The sequence below is a fragment of the Symphalangus syndactylus genome, chromosome 5 (assembly GCF_028878055.3).
Source record: "Symphalangus syndactylus isolate Jambi chromosome 5, NHGRI_mSymSyn1-v2.1_pri, whole genome shotgun sequence".
In the NCBI taxonomy this organism is placed as follows: Eukaryota; Metazoa; Chordata; class Mammalia; order Primates; family Hylobatidae; genus Symphalangus; species Symphalangus syndactylus.
In genome coordinates this window covers 22,380,109-22,398,233 of record NC_072427.2, presented here as the reverse complement: position 1 = coordinate 22,398,233, position 18,125 = coordinate 22,380,109, and the positions used below count along the sequence as shown (strand labels likewise).

At 49.2% G+C, this 18,125-nt stretch overlaps 2 protein-coding genes across 8 annotated transcripts in view; one reads left to right on the top strand and one right to left on the bottom strand.

The window, feature by feature from the left end:
- HDGFL3 (HDGF like 3) overlaps positions 1–12,034 on the top strand; it is a 95,995-nt gene extending 83,961 nt beyond the window's left edge. For both annotated transcript variants that reach the window (XM_055277428.2, XM_063638618.1), the window contains exon 6: positions 9,168–12,034. In XM_055277428.2, the coding sequence (XP_055133403.1) occupies positions 9,168–9,200 (33 nt within the window). In that variant the 3' untranslated portion in view covers positions 9,201–12,034. The remainder of the gene's footprint in view (positions 1–9,167) is intronic.
- The window catches only part of TM6SF1 (transmembrane 6 superfamily member 1), a 30,339-nt gene extending 13,062 nt beyond the window's left edge, over positions 1–17,277 (bottom strand). For 2 of the 6 annotated variants that reach the window (XM_055277424.2, XM_055277422.2), the window contains exons 1-6: positions 17,056–17,230; positions 11,987–12,090; positions 8,967–9,064; positions 4,913–5,016; positions 2,580–2,662; positions 1,729–1,850 (exon numbers count right to left, since the gene is read on the bottom strand). In XM_055277424.2, the coding sequence (XP_055133399.1) occupies positions 1,729–1,850; positions 2,580–2,662; positions 4,913–5,016; positions 8,967–9,064; positions 11,987–12,090; positions 17,056–17,147 (603 nt within the window). In that variant the 5' untranslated portion in view covers positions 17,148–17,230. Of the gene's footprint in view, positions 1–1,728; positions 1,851–2,579; positions 2,687–4,859; positions 5,017–8,966; positions 9,065–11,986; positions 12,091–17,055 lie in introns of those variants that run through there. The other 4 variants (XM_055277423.2, XM_055277421.2, XM_055277425.2 and 1 more) reach the window with 4 other exon arrangements.
- Between the last annotated feature and the right edge of the window lie 848 nt (positions 17,278–18,125).

Genomic DNA, 18,125 nt, shown 5'->3' with positions numbered 1-18,125 from the left:
ACACATACAACATACATATATACACATATATCTACATTTTTCACAAAACTAGGAACAATTTTATATATAAAATTATTCCTGTATATAAACAATTCTGTATTTGTTCTTTTGCCCTCAACATCTGCCTATATTATAAACACTTCATGTTTTAAAATTTTCTAAAGGCCGGGCGCGGTGGCTCACGCTTGTAATCCCAGCGCTTTGGGAGGCCGAGGCGGGCGGATCATGAGGTCAGGAGATCGAGACCACAGTGAAACCCCGTCTCTACTAAAAATACAAAAAAAAAAAATTAGCCGGGCGTGGTGGCGGGCGCCTGTAGTCCCAGCTACTCGGAGAGGCTGAGGCAGGAGAATGGCGTGAACCCGGGAGGTGGAGCTTGCAGTGAGCCGAGATTGCGCCACTGCACTCCAGCCTGGGCGACAGAGCGAGACTCTGTCTCAAAAAAAAAAAAAAAAAAAAAATTTTCTAAAACTGAATACCATATGGAAACACCACACTTTAGCCATTCTCCCACTGTTGGATATTTAGGCATTTTTCACTGTTATACTTAATGTAATGATGAACAACTTTGTAAATCTTTGGTGGTATCTGTGTGATGATTTCCTGAGGATAGGGCTCTAGGAGCAGAATTATTGGGTTCCAGAATTATTAAGGTTGATAACATTGCCAAATTGCTTTGCAGAGCAATTCTGAATTTATGTTTCTGTCGGCACTGTATGACAATGCCTGCTTGGCCCTGGCTGTCACTGTGTTTTCACATTAAAAATAATGATAAGCAAGTCTGCATGCCTCATGGCATACCTACCTGTTGACACACTGACATGGAACCTTTAAAAGCAGTGGAGCCGGGACTAAGGGTGGACTGACTATTTGCTTTTTCTTTTTAACAGCCACCTCTTTCCTCAGACAGATGTAAGAGAGTACCAGCTTTCAGTGTGCCAGCCTGAGTTTACATAGCAGGTGTCTAAATGTTTACAAATGAAGTATTTGTCAATTAAAATGTATTTTAATGAATTATATTGAAAATCTTTTGTAAAATGAATAGTCGTATTCTGATTATCTCTAGTAATTCATATTTTCATATATCAGTTTTGCTTAAAAGATCTTGCTAAATGATCTAATACCTAGAAAAGGAAAAGAAACAGAGAGAAACTAGCTTAGAAATGAAGGCCTTAGCAGAGTATCTGCCAGGCTAGTGTTGTTTCACCTTGACTACCTTGGCTGTGAATGGAAGGGAGGTGTCTCAGATGTCCTGTAGCCAGTCTCCATGGACCTGGATCTCTGGAGTCAAGATTGTATGGCTGTGTAGACTACCTTGAGGAGCAGTATCCCTCCAGTGTCCTCTTGGGGTAGTAAATGCATAGGTGTCACAGAGGAACCCAGGTGCTCAAAGTCCGGGCCATTAACAATCCTAGATGAACCACACACTATGGACTTCACTTAACACACCAATGCAGAATCTGATGGTTACAGCCAGTGTGACCACTGGCACAGGAAGCTCCCCAAAGTATGGCCTTGCCAACAGAAGCAGATGTATTCAGACAGAAACAGACCTTCTTGCCCACATTAATTAATATGTAAGCTAATGATACATAATCAAAACAGTCACACTGTTTGGATGCCCCAAATGCTCCAGTCCACAGAGGCACAGTTCAATTCAGTGGCCAGTGGATGCGAAAGAACCCTATGAGTTTGAGAACAGGGTACATCAAAACTTAATAAAATCACCTTTGAGGGGTAATTATTATTTTCTGATGGCTGATTATAGATTCTGAAACCAGCCCAGACAGGAAGACAAGTATATGGTATGCTTAAGAAAAAAGCAGGGCAAATTCGTGTTCCATACTTCCCTATTTAAAAGAGAGAAAGAGAAAAAAGTTACCAAAAGCATATCTAACACAAGTAATATTTAGGATACCTCCCCATCTCAGGTCATCTAAAATTTTGCTATGGGCCAGACAATATTTTTAATGAGGCCAAATTAAAAAGGTCAATTTAAAATACTAGATTGTATTAACAGGCATGTCCTATCTATAGTAATCTGCTTGAGCCCAGGAGATCAAGGCTGCAGTGAACTATGGCTGTACCACTGCAACCCAGCCTGGGCAACAGAGTGAGATCCTGTCTCAAAAAATACATCTAGATAGATAATCTATATATGTTTGTATATATCTATCTCCATATATATATATACATCCTGATTTCCTGCCTACATTAATAATGTACTTGTAATTTCCAAGTACATTTTTGGAGTTCTCATAGTGTGTCAGGAGTTAACATATTTGCACACTAAATATAGCCATAAACACCATACTCACTCCCTTGAGATCCTTCTAAAAAAACAGGAATCCCTGATAACTTGACTGCCAAATTGTTCAATGCACACGTCTGAAAATTGCTCAAAGCACTTCTTAAAAGGTATTTTTTTTAAAGGTGAGAAAAAGGAATTATTCTGCAAAACAGGTTTTTAGTAAGCTTGGAATCACTTGGTTCTATTATAACTAAAAGAGCTTCTCTATTTAAAAACAAGCCCCATTGTTTTAGAAAAGGAAAGTGAACTTTAAGATAAAGTTTCTTACCTACAATGTTTCCTGGCACAAAAACAACAACACTCATAATAATAGATCCAACCCAATATAGGCCAATGGTTCTATAAGTTTCCCTGTAACAACAACAACAAAAAAATCTTGACTTGGTACATTTGTCTTAGAATACTAAGCAAAAAATGATCCTCAATATTATTTTGTATTCAAACTAGTAAAGTACATGAATCAAAACATATTGAATCGAGAGGAATAAATCAAACACAAGGAGCCCTGGTTATGTAACTTCATTGCCATGTGATATACTATAGAACCTTCTTCATGTCCTTTTAAATAGGAAATTATGCCTGCTATGTCTTCTGTTAAACTACAACATGATCATCCCTGCCACAGGACTCCTGCATTTCCCTATTGTGTGTGCAACTCAACAGCATGAAAGGAAAAAGAAAGTTGAAAGAAGAAAGGAAATTGGATCCATATTTTTAATCATTATAAGTGAGTTATACTTACAATGATAATGTTAAATGGACTTTTCCTGGGGTCACAGAATTTTGGCCAAAGCCCCAAAGGTGAAGACAAGTGACATGTACCCCATGTTACAAAGGAGCTGCTAGACATATACCCCTAATCTTCAATGCTGACAAAAAGTTCCTTCAGGCCGGGCATGGTGGCTCATGCCTGTAATCCCAGCACTTTTGAGAAGCTGAGGTGGGCGGATCACTTGAGGTCAGGAGTTTGAAACCAGCCTGGCCAACATGGTGAAACGCCATCTCTCCTAAAAGTAAAAAAAAAAAAAAAAAGAAAATTAGCTGGGCATGGTGGCATGCGCCTGTAATTCCAGCTACTCAGGAGGCTGAGGCAGGAGAAATGGTTGAACCTGGGAGGCGGAGGTTGCAGCGAGCCAAGATCGCACCACCGCACTCCAGCCTGGGCGGCAGAGTGAGACTTCGTCTCAAAATAAAAAAAAAAAGTTCCTTCAATTGATAACCCCAGTAACCCAAACTCCACACTATGTAACAGGCTATGAGAAATTCAAAAGGAAATTCTCTGAAGGGAAACAAGGAGAATACTGTGTGCGTCCTGCCCCACCCCAGCCCTCAAGCCAAATGTAACCAGACCCCAAGAGGCCCATTCACAATGACTGGGATTGTAAACAGGAGGACAGATAAGAATGAGCTGGAGCCGGGCATGGTGGTTCACGCCTGTAATCCCAGAACTTTGGGAGGCTGAGGCGGGCAGATCACCAGAGATCAGGAGTTTGAGACCAGCCTGGCCAACATGGTGAAAAAAATGTTTAGATTTATGTACTAAAAATACAAAATTTGCAGGTATAGTGGCACACGCCTGTAGTCCCAGCTGAGGCATGAGAATCCCTTGAGCCTGGGAGGTGGAGATTGCAGTGAGCCAAGATTGTGCCATTGCACTCCAGCCTGTCTCAAAAAAAAAAAAAAAAATGAATTAGCTGGAGCTGACCTTGAGTGCACGTTGGGAGTGAGGGAGACAGTTAGTTAAACTACATTTCAACCTTGTATGGGGCAAGAATGCATGACTTTCTGTAACCCAGAAGCAAGTGGAGGCCTGAGAAGACGGCTGGACTTGAAACATTTTGAAAAGATCCCTCCCCAAAGGGTGTACCTTCTGGGTTACAGGGGCCCCAGCAGAAAAAAAGCTGTGGGTGTGCCACCATGGGCAGAAATTCAGCCCAAGAGCACGTCGTTCACTTCAGGGATTAGTGCAATGCAGAAGCTCCTGTGGTTGGGGTCTCTAAAGAACTCACACGTGTGCCTCCCAAGACCAAGCTAGCATATCATGATGGGGGTACCAATACGCAAAAAACAGAACCTTTCACATAAGACTCTGCCCCTGTTCCTTTAATCCCTTGTACATACACATCCACTGCCATGGGGCCAGCTGCAGAGTGAGATGAGAGGAGTGAACGGACAGGCCATGTAGCCAAGCCTTAGTGCGAGCCAAGCCGCAGAGCTATGCCTGATGTGGGGAAGGACAGAAGCTTTGAACCAAAATGAGATTGCTGTTTGGAAATTTTGAAGTTTTGAAATGAAGTTTAAGATGTGCTTGGCTTTAATTGCTGAAAATAAAAATTATTCTTGTAAGACAACATAATCAGAAAGCTTAAAGGGTCTGCCCGAGCTGTCACCATGCGAGGGAGCAATTCAGAGGGACATTGTACCACTGTCAAAAGGCAGTGGTACAAGGAGGATAAAGCCACGTCTGATGCACACCCATGGAACTTATATTCATGTCCAGTATACCTGCTTGTGTATCTGCCTCTATGCATAACGTTTCCTTACATACCCGCTTATCGGTTGCTAAGGTGGCAAAGGCACACACCAGGTGAACTGACTTACTCCCATGCTATGGCTGCCACCATCACCAGGTACATCAGATAATGAGCAGAGCCATCCCAGTAGCAGATCATGTGCCCATAGGCAGTGTTCAGATATGGTTCACCCTAAAGAAAGCATTAAAAAGAAGTCCACTTTAAATAAGACCTGTAAATGCAGAACATCAGACCTGTATTGCAAGTAAAATAAAACAGCAGAACTAACTTGTGTTCATCTGCTAAGATGAAACTATTTCTTCAAAATTGGTAGGAACGTGAAAATACAACTTTACACTGGAGCTGCCAAAACCAGGGTCTGGCCACAGAGGATGGAATTAGAGAATGCCTGGCCAATTGGCCCATGATGCATCAACATAGGTTTGTACTGTGATGCAAAGGCAGATGGCGTGATAGGCAATCCTGGCGGTATGGCAAACTCATGGAGACCAAGCCAAATCTTTGACAAAAGGTGCTTGGCAGTGACCAGAGAGGTGGCCAGGGACGACCCTGCTTTCCAGAGACAGTGGCTGGCCTTAATAATTCATGCTGATCCCTGGCCGGGCGCGGTGGCTCACGCTTGTAATCCCAGCACTTTGGGAGGCCGAGGCGGGTGGATCACGAGGTCAGGAGATCGAGACCACGGTGAAACCCTGTCTCTACTAAAAATACAAAAAATTAGCCGGGCGTAGTGGTGGGCGCCTGTAGTCCCAGCTACTCGGAGAGGCTGAGGCAGGAGAATGGCGTGAACCCGGGAGGCGTAGCTTGCGGTGAGCCGAGATTGCGCCACTGCACTCCAGCCTGGGCGACAGAGCGAGACTCCGTCTCAAAAAATAATAATAATAGTTCATGCTGATACCGTGGCTTGCTGGGCTGGGCATGGCACAGCACTCATTCCCCACATACCGACACATAGGCAGGCAGGCACCGAACTCAGAGCTTCACACCCAACCCCTCCTTCTACCTTCCCAACAACCCAGTGGGATGGACAGGATTGAGTCCATTTTACAGATGAGGAAACAGATGCTCTGAGAGATTACAAGACTTTCCTAAGGTCACGTAGCTAGTATACCTAGCAGAGACCAAGAAGAGCCATACTTCTCCTGGGCAAATGTTAATGTTATGAACACAAGATTATATGACAAACTACATTTCCCTTTTCTAGGTGGTTACATTTCCAGGTGGCTTCTAGAAAGTCACTGTCAATTTTCCGTGCATTTTTACTGTTGTTTTGGCCCCACCTTGTTTTCCTTTCCTCTTTCTCCCACGCTCATGCTGTCCTGGCTTGTTTCACGCTGTAAGATGCCTTAAATCCTTTCTACAACAAGGAAGAGTGCAGATCAACCAGCCCATCAATCAGCCAAGCAAGCAGGGCTTTCTCTTAAGTTTCATGCTCCCCTGGGGCAAGGACTGCTCTGTCATCTCTCCCACAGATCAAATCAAATTAAAATCAGAGGAGCAGGAAACAGAATCAAGGTTCTGCTTCTACACCCATGCCAGGCCCATGTCCCTTCTCTCGGACTTGCCCTGACTGAAGAATACATCCGATTTATGCTTTCAGACTTCCTTTGCTAACACACCTGGCTCTCTGAGCCAGTGCTGGCCTATCCTGGTAGCTTGATGAGCATCTTTAACTGCATGGTGCACAGGCCACAGATCCTTTCAACTCGCCTGAACTCTTAATTTATCAGCTTCTGCCCTCAACCAGCCTTCCATCTTGCCTCTCTCTCTCTTGCTCTCTGTACGTGTGTGTGTGTGTGTGTGTGTGTGTGTGTGTGTGTGTGTGTGTGTGTGTGTGTAGAGACAGGGTCTCACTCTGTCACCTGGTCTAGAGTGCAGTGGTGATCATTGCTCACTGCAGTCTCAACTCCTGGCGTCAAGCGATCCTCCCACCTTTGTCTCCCAAAGCACTGAGATTATAGGCATGAGCCACCAAGCCAGCCATGGCCTCTCTATATTAATAGTGAAACCATTCAGCTTACCAAGGTCAAAACCACATGGTCATTTTTTCATTCCTCATTCTCCTATGCAGTCTTTCAGCAAATCTATCAATTTTATTGCTACAATGTCACCCTGGCAATTCTCCCTCTTCTTCACAGTATTAGGTCTAGCCCTCAGTGTCCCTCACTGGACCACAACTACGTTCCCAAATGGTCTTCCTACCTCTGTCCCCTCCTTCCAACCCATGACACTCCTCCTGCCAGATAAAGATTCTCAAGGCCTGGCTCTTGGCCTGTTGCTCCTCTACTCTAAAACTCCCCAAAACTTGTCACAGCCTGCTGGACCAAGCCCCATCTCCTCTCTATCACAGCTGGGTCCCCAGAGCCTGGCCCTGCAGACGTTGCCACCACAGTTACACCCCAGTCCCCCTTCTGGTACCCCGTCTGCCCCAATGCTTACCACCCTTGCCAACTCAGCTTCCAGCCCTCTCATCAGCTGCCTCCTTCCTAAAACCTCCCTCCTCTGGGCTCCATGGCCCCACTCTCCAGGTTTTCCTTCTGCCTCTTGGCCTGCCCCCCATGGTCCACTTCAGGGGCTTCTCTTCTTCTAGCCATGGTCTCTAAATTCCCAAGCTCAGCCCTTTTCTCTCTCCACCTTCTCATAGGCAAGCCCCTCGCCTCTCAGACCTTCAGGTACCAACCACACTCAGATGGCCTGTGACTCTCTCTGCCAGGACTGCTCCTCAGAGCTCAAGACCTGCAAAGCCCTGCCAGCATCTGAAACTCCACCTCCCCATAGAAACTCAGCCTCATCCCTGCAGATTGGTGCCCCAGGCGGAGGCACATGGTCTTTCACCTCTCCAAGCCTTTGCCCAAGCTGTCCCTTCTCTCCGGAATTCCCCCTACCTCCCTGGTCCATCTGGAAATGTCTATCTTCCACTGCCATGACCATTTTTAAAATGCTACAGCAGTGTCACCAACTCAATAAGCCTTCCCCGACTGCACCCAGACTTAATTCCTCCTCTGAGTACTTCTGTGCCTGGAGTGAGTCTCTGTCACTGTGCCTGGGACAATTCCATCTCCCCACCCTATCAGGCAGGGAGCTCCTGGGGGGCAGGGAGCAGGTCTTCTGACCACAGAGTCCCCTTCAACAAATGTCTGCAGAAATAAATTCCTCCTCTCATCCCTCTCTGGTGTAAAAACAGCAGCATTCTTCCAAATTCCAAAGCAGGAATCAGGGCATTGTCTTAGGCCTCATCCTTCGCATCATTCCCAATTTGTCCCCAAGTCTTACTAATTCCAGCCACTCCGATTCTCTAAATTTCATCCCTCTCTCTACTTCCCATGCGCTGCCTCTGCCCAGCCACGTTTATGCCCCTGCTGGTCCCGAGGAAGCCTCCTGACTGGTGCCCCAGCTCATGGCACGGACCCTTCCCTGTAAGCCCATCCTTCCCAGAGCTGCCTGTATTCCTCACTGACTTAAAATCTTCCCTCACAGACAGGATAAAACCCAAACTCCCACAGTGTACATACAAAGCTCCCCATTATCTGAACATGGATGAAGAATCTGCTTTGAGCCCTGTTCCTCATTTCCTGTGTCACCTGGAATAAGTCACTTAACCTCTCTGGGGCTGGGTTCAGCCCACCATAAAATAAGAAAATAGGACTAGCTCTCTCAAGTACCAGTCAGCTATCCAAAGCTATGATTTGGGCAGCATGGTGGGGAGTGCCAGCCATCACAATCGAATGACTTCATCAAGTACCTCTGTGTTTGGTACTTTACAAATTTAAGACTGACTTGGGGTTTCTGAGATAGTCATGTATTAACAGACACACAAATACTAAATCCATTTAAGGTACCTTACTTATATTAAATACAAATAAAGGGGAAAAGCAGGTCATGTGTGGGGTCATGAGTGAGAGAAGCCGTGAGGGCTGAATGTTGGAGATAATTGCCTCCCGTGATCTAACCGTCCTTTCTGCTCCACTTTCCATGTGAATAAGTGACCTAAGGCTATTACAGGAAATGAAAGGCTGAGTATTGTACCTGTTCACACTAAATGAGAGGACTTCTGTGTGAGTAATGTGATCTGGGTTGTGGCCTTTTGGTTGAAACCTCATAATCACTAAGTGATCCCATACCTCTCTCAAGTAGTGTGTCATGAACCCGTCAATGATTCCATCTTGCTCCAGTCCTATGATGAGGTTCACCACGCTGGTAAATCCAAAAACTGCATACACTAGAGCAAAGAAAGCAGCAGTTTAAAAAGCAATAGCTCAGGAGACAATTACTACAAGCTTGGCATCAGCTAATAATAATGGAATGTTTTTCATGTTTTCCAGAAGATGCTGTGGACAATTATCGAGATAGACTAACAGAATACCCCTTCTACACACCCAGCTGGACCTCCACCTGTGTTCGCAGCTCTCCTCATCCCTGCCTAAGTACTCTCATCAAGGGAACACTCATCACGGGAGTGGAGAATGATGGTCACTGCCTGCTCAGTCACAGAAGATTCTAGCAGGCCAACTCCACCCATCCTCCACTCCCCTACAAGTGGCTGCCCAGAGCCAACCCACATCCCACCTGGGCAGTGTGAGCAAAGCCAGTAACTGAGTGGCCAAGGAAGCATAGAAGTGACCACTAAGTTTAAGACAGTGACTCAGGCTGGGCACGGTGGCTCAAGCCTGTAATCCCAGCACTTTGGGAGGCTGAAGCAGGCAGATCACCTGAGGTCAGGAGTTCAAGACCAGCCTGGCCAACATATTGAAACCCCGTCTCTACTAAAAATACAAAAATTATCTGGGTGTGGTGGTGCACGCCTGTAATCCCAGCTACTCCGGAGGCTGAGAAGAGAATTGCTTGAACCCGGGAGGCGGAGGTTGCAGTGAGCCGAGATCGCGCCACTGCACTCCAGCCTGGGCGACAGAACAAGACTCTGTCTCAAAAAAAAAAAAAAGACCATGACTTGACGACGTGATTCATCTCAATGATTCCCAAGCAGGCCACCTCACAGCGTGTCCAGTGTGGTTACCCTCTTCCACATGGCGTATCCTAGAGACAGACAGGTGGCTGATGTGCAAGTGACAATGGCTTTCAGAAAAAAGACTAGTGATGTTAAAAATGAATACAAGAGGGGGTAATTGAATATGACAGAAGGAAAGCTGTACCTGTCAGAGAATCTTACTAGAGTTGTGAGCATCTCCTAAATGGGCTTATAACTACTAGCAACAAATAACTAAGAAATAATACTTTTTAAACAGCAGGTGATCAAATTTAGTGCATGTTAGTTTGTCAAAGCTGCATTTTCAAGTTGTAACAAATTGGTGCCTTAGACTATGGGATGGGCATGGACAGTAGAAAAATCTGATGGTGAATATAAGAAAAGCTGTGAAAAAAGAAATGGAGAGGAGTGTGGGGATGGTTAATTCACAGAGAAGGGAAGCCGGCCTTGCCTGGAGTCAGTGGCCAGGAGTCCAGCATTCACATTCTCCCCAGAAGGAACAAAAGGCCACATGTGCCCTGTTTTGCAGATGTGCCTTCCCCATGCCTCCATGGGGGCCTTTGGCCCAGTTCTCACTGGCAGTGTCTCTTCCTGATGCTCATTTTTCAGAAGCCTCCCAGGTGATTAGCCATCATATGTCTCCAAGAAAGGAAGTGTTTGGCACATAATCTGCCAATGATTGCTGATGCCAACACAAGTGTCAGACACTGTGTTAGCAATGACAAGGACATGGTCTCTGCCTTCTAGTACGTGGGAGTCTGGCCTTGAGCCTCACCCTGAGGCTGCAGTGTGCTCAAAGTTGTAACAGACCAGGAAAGAGGGCTGAGGGTACAGGAGAGAGGATGCCCAGCCTTGAAGAGTTGGGAGAGACATCAGTACAGTTAATATAGGCTCCATGGAGTGGGGAGGAACAGGAGGGACAGATAGCAGCAGGAAACTCATCTGGAAAGGTACGCAAGGGCCAGAGCACAGGCCAGTGGAGAGAGCCAGGAAAAGGGATGTGGGCCTTGAAATCAGATGGACCCAGCTCATCTACTGACTGGCTGTAAAACCTTAGGCAAATTACATCATTTCTATAAGCTTCAGAGTTTCTTATATGTGGATTGGGAGAAGCTAGTTACTCACAATTCTTCTTTCCCACCCCACCTTTCCCAAGGCCCAGTGTAGGCAGAGAATGCTCCCTATGCTGTTGCTGTTGGACTTGGCCCTATGCCTCATCTCAGCCAGTGGAATATGGGTGGGAGTAAGATGGGGCAGCTCCAAGCCAAGGCCTTAAGAGCCACCACTTTCTTCTTACTAGCCCCACTGTGCCTCTGTATCTGCCATGAGAAGGGCATGCCTGGGAGCTGCTGGTCCAAGAACAAGGAGTCAGAGAACGGCCCTGAAATCAACCCACAGCCTGATGCAGAGTGGCCCCAACCCACAGACCTGTGAGCAAGAAAAATAAATGTTTGTTGCTGTAGGACTTGGGATGCATTTGATATGCAGTATTACTGAAGCAGAAACTACAGAACAAAATGCCCAGCAAGGTGCCTGGCACAGGAAGTGCTCAAAGGCCAGTAGCAGCTTGGCTGGGGCAGCATGCATGATGGAAGGGCATGGGCTTTAGGGGTCAACAGCCACACGACCTTTGCCACACTTCTTAGCATCTCCAAGCCAACTGCTTCACTTTCAAGTGGAGGGATGGTGAGGATTAGGTAAAAGCCTGCGGGCCACACAAGGTGCACTATAGGTGCTTGTCTCTATGGCAGGTTCCATTATTTTCCTCTTCATGCATATGTGCAGACCCAGACACCACACAGTTAAGTTCTGCACTAAGTCGGGGGGACTGCAAGTAGCAGGCTGAAGACAGGAAGCCCGGGAAGGAGCTGGCATGAGAGTCGAGGTCAGAGGTCAAAGCATGCTGGGGTTGGCAGGGTGCCCTGCCTGGCCTGGCAGTAACCCTCCACCGGGATGCCACCTGGGAGAGGGTGGAGTCCACAGCCTGAGAGGCAATAGCCAGAGGTGAGGGCCAGATTGTCCTGAAACACCCCTGCACTTGGAGCCACTGTTACCGAAGGGCTCAGAGTATTCACAACTAAGGAGGAATATGTGACTGAGGCCGAAAGGATTGTGTTATTAATCAGATACAAAAGATTTCCCTTTGTGGATACGTACCATAGAACAGCGGGTCCCGGGGTGGTTTTCTTTTGACGAGGACACGAGCCAGCAGTGCTACCAGGAACAGGATGAGGGCAGCAACCCCTACAATAGTCCAGGAACTGCAACGACCAGAACAGGGAGGTGGTCACTATCAAAATAAACACATTGGTGCCTGGAATTTCCTGACTATTGAATGCATTCGCTCCTAGTGCTGCATAATTCATCCATAATTCTGCCTCTGCCTGCAGCTCCCAGCACTGTAGAATTAGTGAAGTTTATCTGCAGCTCTTTGGCCCATCTGGGCTGCAGCCCATGACTTTCAGGGACTGAAGCCATCAAGTCCTCCTCATTCTCCTCTTATCCTGTCTCATGTGCACAGATGACATGTCTGGAGCTCCCTCTGCCTCACCCCACCCTGCTGCACAGATGGCCGCTACCCCACTGCCTCCACCTACACAGTCCTCTAACCCCTGCTGTCTAGCAGCTGACAGGCCTCACCACTGACTCTGCCACCTCCCTCAGGGCCAGTCAGAAACCCTCAGACTGAGCTCCAATGAATATATAGGCATTACAACTAAACATGCCTTCCAGGGGACAAGAAAGACCTTATGTTATGTGTACAATCAAATGGGCCAGAGAATGAGGCCAGGAAATCCATGGAGAAGGAGTCTGGACTAGACCTGAGGACAGAATGAAGATAGCCCAACACCCCAGAACCAGGGCCAACAGACCAGCATCCAACCCCAAACCATAGAAACCAAGGAGAAGCTTAGTTGAGCACATCCCCTAGACGTTCTACAGGAAAGGGAATGGCACCAAGGACAGCAGGGGCCAAAGCCACTACTCAGTGGGGCAGCGATAGGGCAAGAGGCTTGGTAGAGTTATCAGTCAGGAAACCGGGATCCTGGTACCCATTCTGTTGCTAACTGTGTTACCCGAGGGAAGTCACATCATTGCATCTATCTGTTTATTAATTAATTCAAAAACATAGCAAGGAAAAAAATGTATTGTGCACCCCTATGTGGTAGCCATTGTTGCAGGCCCTAGGAGACTGGATAAATAAGAGAAGTCCCTGCCTACATGGAGGAACCTATCTCAATGGACTCTGAGCTCTACCCCTAGGAGTTCTCTTGCAGTCCAACAGCAATACTCTCCCTCTCACACCTCCAGCACTGACAGGGCTTCCAATTCTAGACAAAATACTACCTGGCCCACTCCAATGGCCTGCTACACCAGGACCTCTTCAGCTTGGAGCAGCTACAAGCACCACTCCTCAGCTGAGACCCCTCCACACCACCACAGCCCAACATTGGGACCTTTGGAAAACTACCACCATCCCCTAGGAGAGAGAAAGATAAGAATAGAAGGAGGCAGGGAAGGGGGGAACAAATAGATGATGAGTGGATGGATAGATGGATGGATGATGGGTGAATGGATGGATGATGGATGAAAGGATGGATGGATGATGGATGGATAGATGATGGATGAATGGATGGATGGATGGATGATGGGTGAATGGGTGGATGATGGGTGAATAGATGGATGGATGATGGATGAATTGATGGATGATGGAGGATGATGGATAAATGGATGGATGGATGATGGATGGATGAATGGATAGATGATGATGAGTGGATGGATGGATTATGGGTGAATGTATGGAGGATGGATGGATGGATAAATGATAGATGGATCAGTTCTATGATAAGAATGAGGCTGGGCGCAGTGGCTCACACCTGTAATGCCAGCACTTTGGGAGGTCGAGGCGGGTGGATCACCTGAGGTTGGGAGTTGGAGACCAGCCTGGCCAACATGGTGAAACCCCGTCTCTACTAAAAATACAAAAAATTAGCCGGGTGAGGTGGCAGATGCCTGTAATCCCTGCTACTTGGGAGGCTGAGGCAGTAGAATTGCTTGAACCTGGGGGTTGGAGGCCGCAGTGAGCCGAGATTGTACCACTGCACTCCAGGTTGGATGACAAAGCAAGAGTCCCTCTCAAAAAATAATAGTAATAAATTAATTAAATTAAAAAAAAGAATGAGGGTGGCTGTTTCAATGTCCAAGTGAGAAACTGAAAAATAGGAGGTTTCTGGTGATTGCACTTCAGTGGTTGCTTCAGGCTCCTCCTGTGGGGATGAGCTGAAGAAGGAGGAATCCAATGTGGGTCAAGTGTATGACGCTGGGCTGAAGAATCCCATGAGGGAAGAGGTGGGTGTGCTGGGTCAGCTGACAGGCATTTTAATGGTGAACAGCCTGAGGCAGGTGGTGGTCGGGTGACAACTCCAGTCTTTACTCCTACCAAGGCCCTGCACTCACTGCCAGCAGGATCGCATGGCTGGTGCTCTTCTGGAGCAGGACAGAGCAGTGTAAACTGGTTCACAGCGTCCTCTCATGCTCTTAGCTCCAGGAGAGGAGGGAAGAATGAAGGGAAACGAGGGCAGCAGATTGTCTCTGACTCTTGGCACTGTCCCCAGAGACCCTCCTACAACAGCCAAGTGCAGTACCTGCTCACCACAGGGAGAAAGAGGTCCTGCAGGGACTCGGGGACAGGCAAGGGCTGCGACTAACCCCAGGATGAGAAAGTTGCTAGTCTTGTGGGGTGGGAAGGGCTGCTGATGCCCTTCTATGAACAGACACCTACTGAGAGGGGACATGCATGGATGAGTGTGAGCAGTATGTCTCTCTCAGTGAGAGAAGGAGACAGAACACGCTCAGTCCTTTCATGACCTCTCAATCTAATTTTCTTTTTCTGGTTTTCAGAGTTGCATAAAAGGTTTGGTGGGAAGGAAACTCGATTCAACAAAGTCAAACATACCTGAGTGCCTACGACGCACACGGCACTGGCCTGGGCAGGACAGTACAGAGGGCTGAGCTATAGCCGGGGCAGGTAAGTTCTTACCACAGGAAAGTAACTCTCGGGAGAAAGGTGCAAACAAGGGACTGAGGGGGCTCAAAGGAGAGAGAGGGAGGGTCTGCAGAAGGTAGAAGTGGCCATAAAGTCCAGGTGTGGCTTCAACAGTCTGCGATAGGAGGAAGGCAGCATCCCCGTCAGGGAGCAGCAGGAGTCCGGGCTAGAGGCTGGAGAGGAGGAGGAGTGGTCAAGGGGCAAAGGCAGGCTGGTGTGGCAGGAGCACTAGTGTGTGGGCTGGGACTGGGGGCTGAGGCCGAGAAACACGCAGGGGGGCTGGGCGGCGGGACTTGCACTGGAGCCTTTGTCATAGTCCAGGTCAGAAAGGGCCAGTGCCAGGGAGAACTGAAAGGAGGGAACACGACACTAGAGCCCCAGGACTTGTGGGGAAGCAGACGGTAGGAGGAAGGGAATGGAGAAAGAAGAGAGGAATCAAAGGCCACTGGGGTTTTAACCTGCAAGAGGACAGGAAGAATGGCTGACACTAATTATTCAAAACGCTGTAGTGCTTGCCAATGTGCTCCATCATGCACAGCAATACATAATTCAGTCTGTAGTCAGTAAATGCCATCACCATCTTCCCAGTGGCTGAGGCCAAAACCTAGGGCTCATCCTCAAATCCTCTGCTGCCATGCAACCCTCTTCAGTAAGCCCCATCTGCTCACCTTCCAAAATACCTACTACGCCCATCCAATTCCTTCCCCTGCACTGCTCTATTTCCCTGCCCGACAGGCTGCATTCCCAGATCTTCCCATAACTCAAGTGTTACCGCCTCCTAGAAGCCTTCCCTAGCCACCAGCCCCCTCCCCAGTCACCCTATTTTATTATCTTCATAGCATGTCACTATCTATGTATTAATGTTTGTTGATGTCTGTCTCATTACCTGCCTCCACAGCCTCTTCTGGCTTGTTCATAGCTATGTCACCAACACTTGGAACAGTGCCAAACACACAGTAGGCACTCAACATATCTTCACTGAACTGCCCATAATGCCATTTTGTGGAGCACAGCGTCCCCCATGCACTATATTGACAGGCATGTAATATTCGGTGGCCCAGAGCAGCTCCCTCCAGGGGCTGCCTCCAGAGACTGGGTCAGACCAAGGGCAGACACTGCTGGTGCCTGGTGAGCACTCAGTGTGGGTGCTGCCTGGATCAGGCGCCTGGCAGCTGGAGAGGAGGAAGTTACCACCCTATGTACAGACACTCCACGGCCTGACCAGCTGAAGGGGGTTTGCAGCCTACAGACTGATGCAATTTCCTTAGCACCAACAGCTGAGAAACATAGCAGGTTACTTCCTCCTCCCTCCAGACAGCAACCAACATCAGCAGGCACAGAGGCTGGCACCTGTCCCAACACCCAGCGACCCTCAGGCCTTCAGCTGCCCGCTGCAGGTTAGTCAGTGATCCCTGCAGTAGAGTGGGAGACAGGGCTTCGAACCCAAGCCCTGTCCCCCTCCATCAGCCCCACCCATTTCCTTCACATTGAAGTGTTCTGACTCTGCTGCCTGTCCCCATCCTACCCCAGCGCAGGCACTGGTAAGCACTTCTCCATTCACAAGGCCCCTTCATAAACAGGTCTCCGGGGAACCTTACAATAGGATGCACACAAAGTCCACTTGACCGGAAAACCGAGGCCAGACCACACCGTCAGTGCCAAAGCCAGGCCTAGAACCCACGTCTCTGCCTGTTGGTTCCGGGCTATTTCTGCTAGTCATTCACAACAGTTTCTAAAATTAATAAGAAATGATAAGTATGCGAAAGTCCATACATGGAAACGTTCCCGTGAGATGCAAAAAGAACAAGGCACAAACGAGCTGACACGGCCAGGTTCGTAGTGTCCGTGTTTGTTCCGCTCCCCACCGGCCCCTGGGCCCCCTCCAGGGCAGGGGCATGGCCGTATTGACCCCTGTGACCCCGGGCACCTGGCCTGGTGCTGGCACTAACATCCCGAAATGCGCCAGCCTGGGCACCTCAGGGCCCGGCTCCAGGACCCGGCCCGTGCGACCCCTGGGGCGCCCCTCTTGTCTGGCCAGGCGCGGGGAGCCCCTGCAGCCGCGAACCTCTGTCCCGCGGCGGACAGTCCCAGCCCCCTCGGAAAAGTTGCGAGGCTCCCGTCGCGCCGAGCCAACTCCCGCCGCCCCTCGGCGCGACCCCCGCCGCGCCGGCTCACTCACTCATGCTGGGCCGCCAGGTGGTTGAAGACATAGGTGACCGGGATGGCCGAGAGGGACAGCACGAAGACCCCGGTGGCCGCAGAGGCACTCATTGCAACCGCCGCGCCGCTCGCCCTTCACCGCATCCCGCTGGGCGCCCCGCCCCAGCTTCCGGCGGCGCCCGCGCCCCCTTGGCGCTTGCCCTTCGAGGCGCCCCAGCCGCGCCCCCCGCGTGGCGCCCTCAGCGGCGTCCCCTCAGCGGTGTCTCCTCCGCCCGCCCTCCCAGCCCTCAGCCGTCCCCCGCGCCCGGCCCCGTCGCCCCAAGTGCGCAGGGCCGCGGTGCAGTCCCGGGAGGCGTCCTTGCAGTGCTCCTGCCAGGGGCGCCACGGCTCAGCGGCGAGCGCCCGGCGGCGCCGAGGGGCGGCGACACCCCCGCGCGGGGACAGGTGCCCCTGGCGGCCCGCGCTCCGAGGGAGGGCCCGGGGCACGGCCGGGAACCGGTCATCGACAAGCTGGAGAGGCGCGGGGCTGAGCTGCTGTCCGGGAAAGGTGGAACCAGGTCCGAGTATGTCAGAGCAGGAAGGGCCCGCGGGATCCTCTATGGGGGAGCCCACGGCCCAGAAGTGGGAAAGGACAAAATGCCCCTGAAACCTCGGAACCTCTCCGCTCCAGCAGCCGCCCGCGGGCAGCAGGCACAGCCCCTGCACGGAGCCGGGAATCCAGTTTTTAAGCCCTGGCTCTCCACTCACCAGCTGTTGACTTTGGTCAAATTACTTAACCTCTCTGTCTTTTCCCTTATCTGGGAAATGGGGATAACCCACTTCATAGTGTGACTGTGGGGTTAACTGAGTTCATACCTACGAAGCGCGTTATCCTGCGCTGCTCATTACACCATCTCCTGCAATTCTTTTTTTTTTTTTTTTTTTTTTTTTATTGAAATGGACATAAATGCTGAGACTTTCTAAGAGACTAGAGCGCCATTCATTGCTATTCCAGGAAGCATTCCTGGAGGCCAGGTTGCCACCAGCCAGCCTGCACTGGGCCCTACAGGGTACAAAGACTGGAAGATAAGCCTCTCCCTCTGAATGATA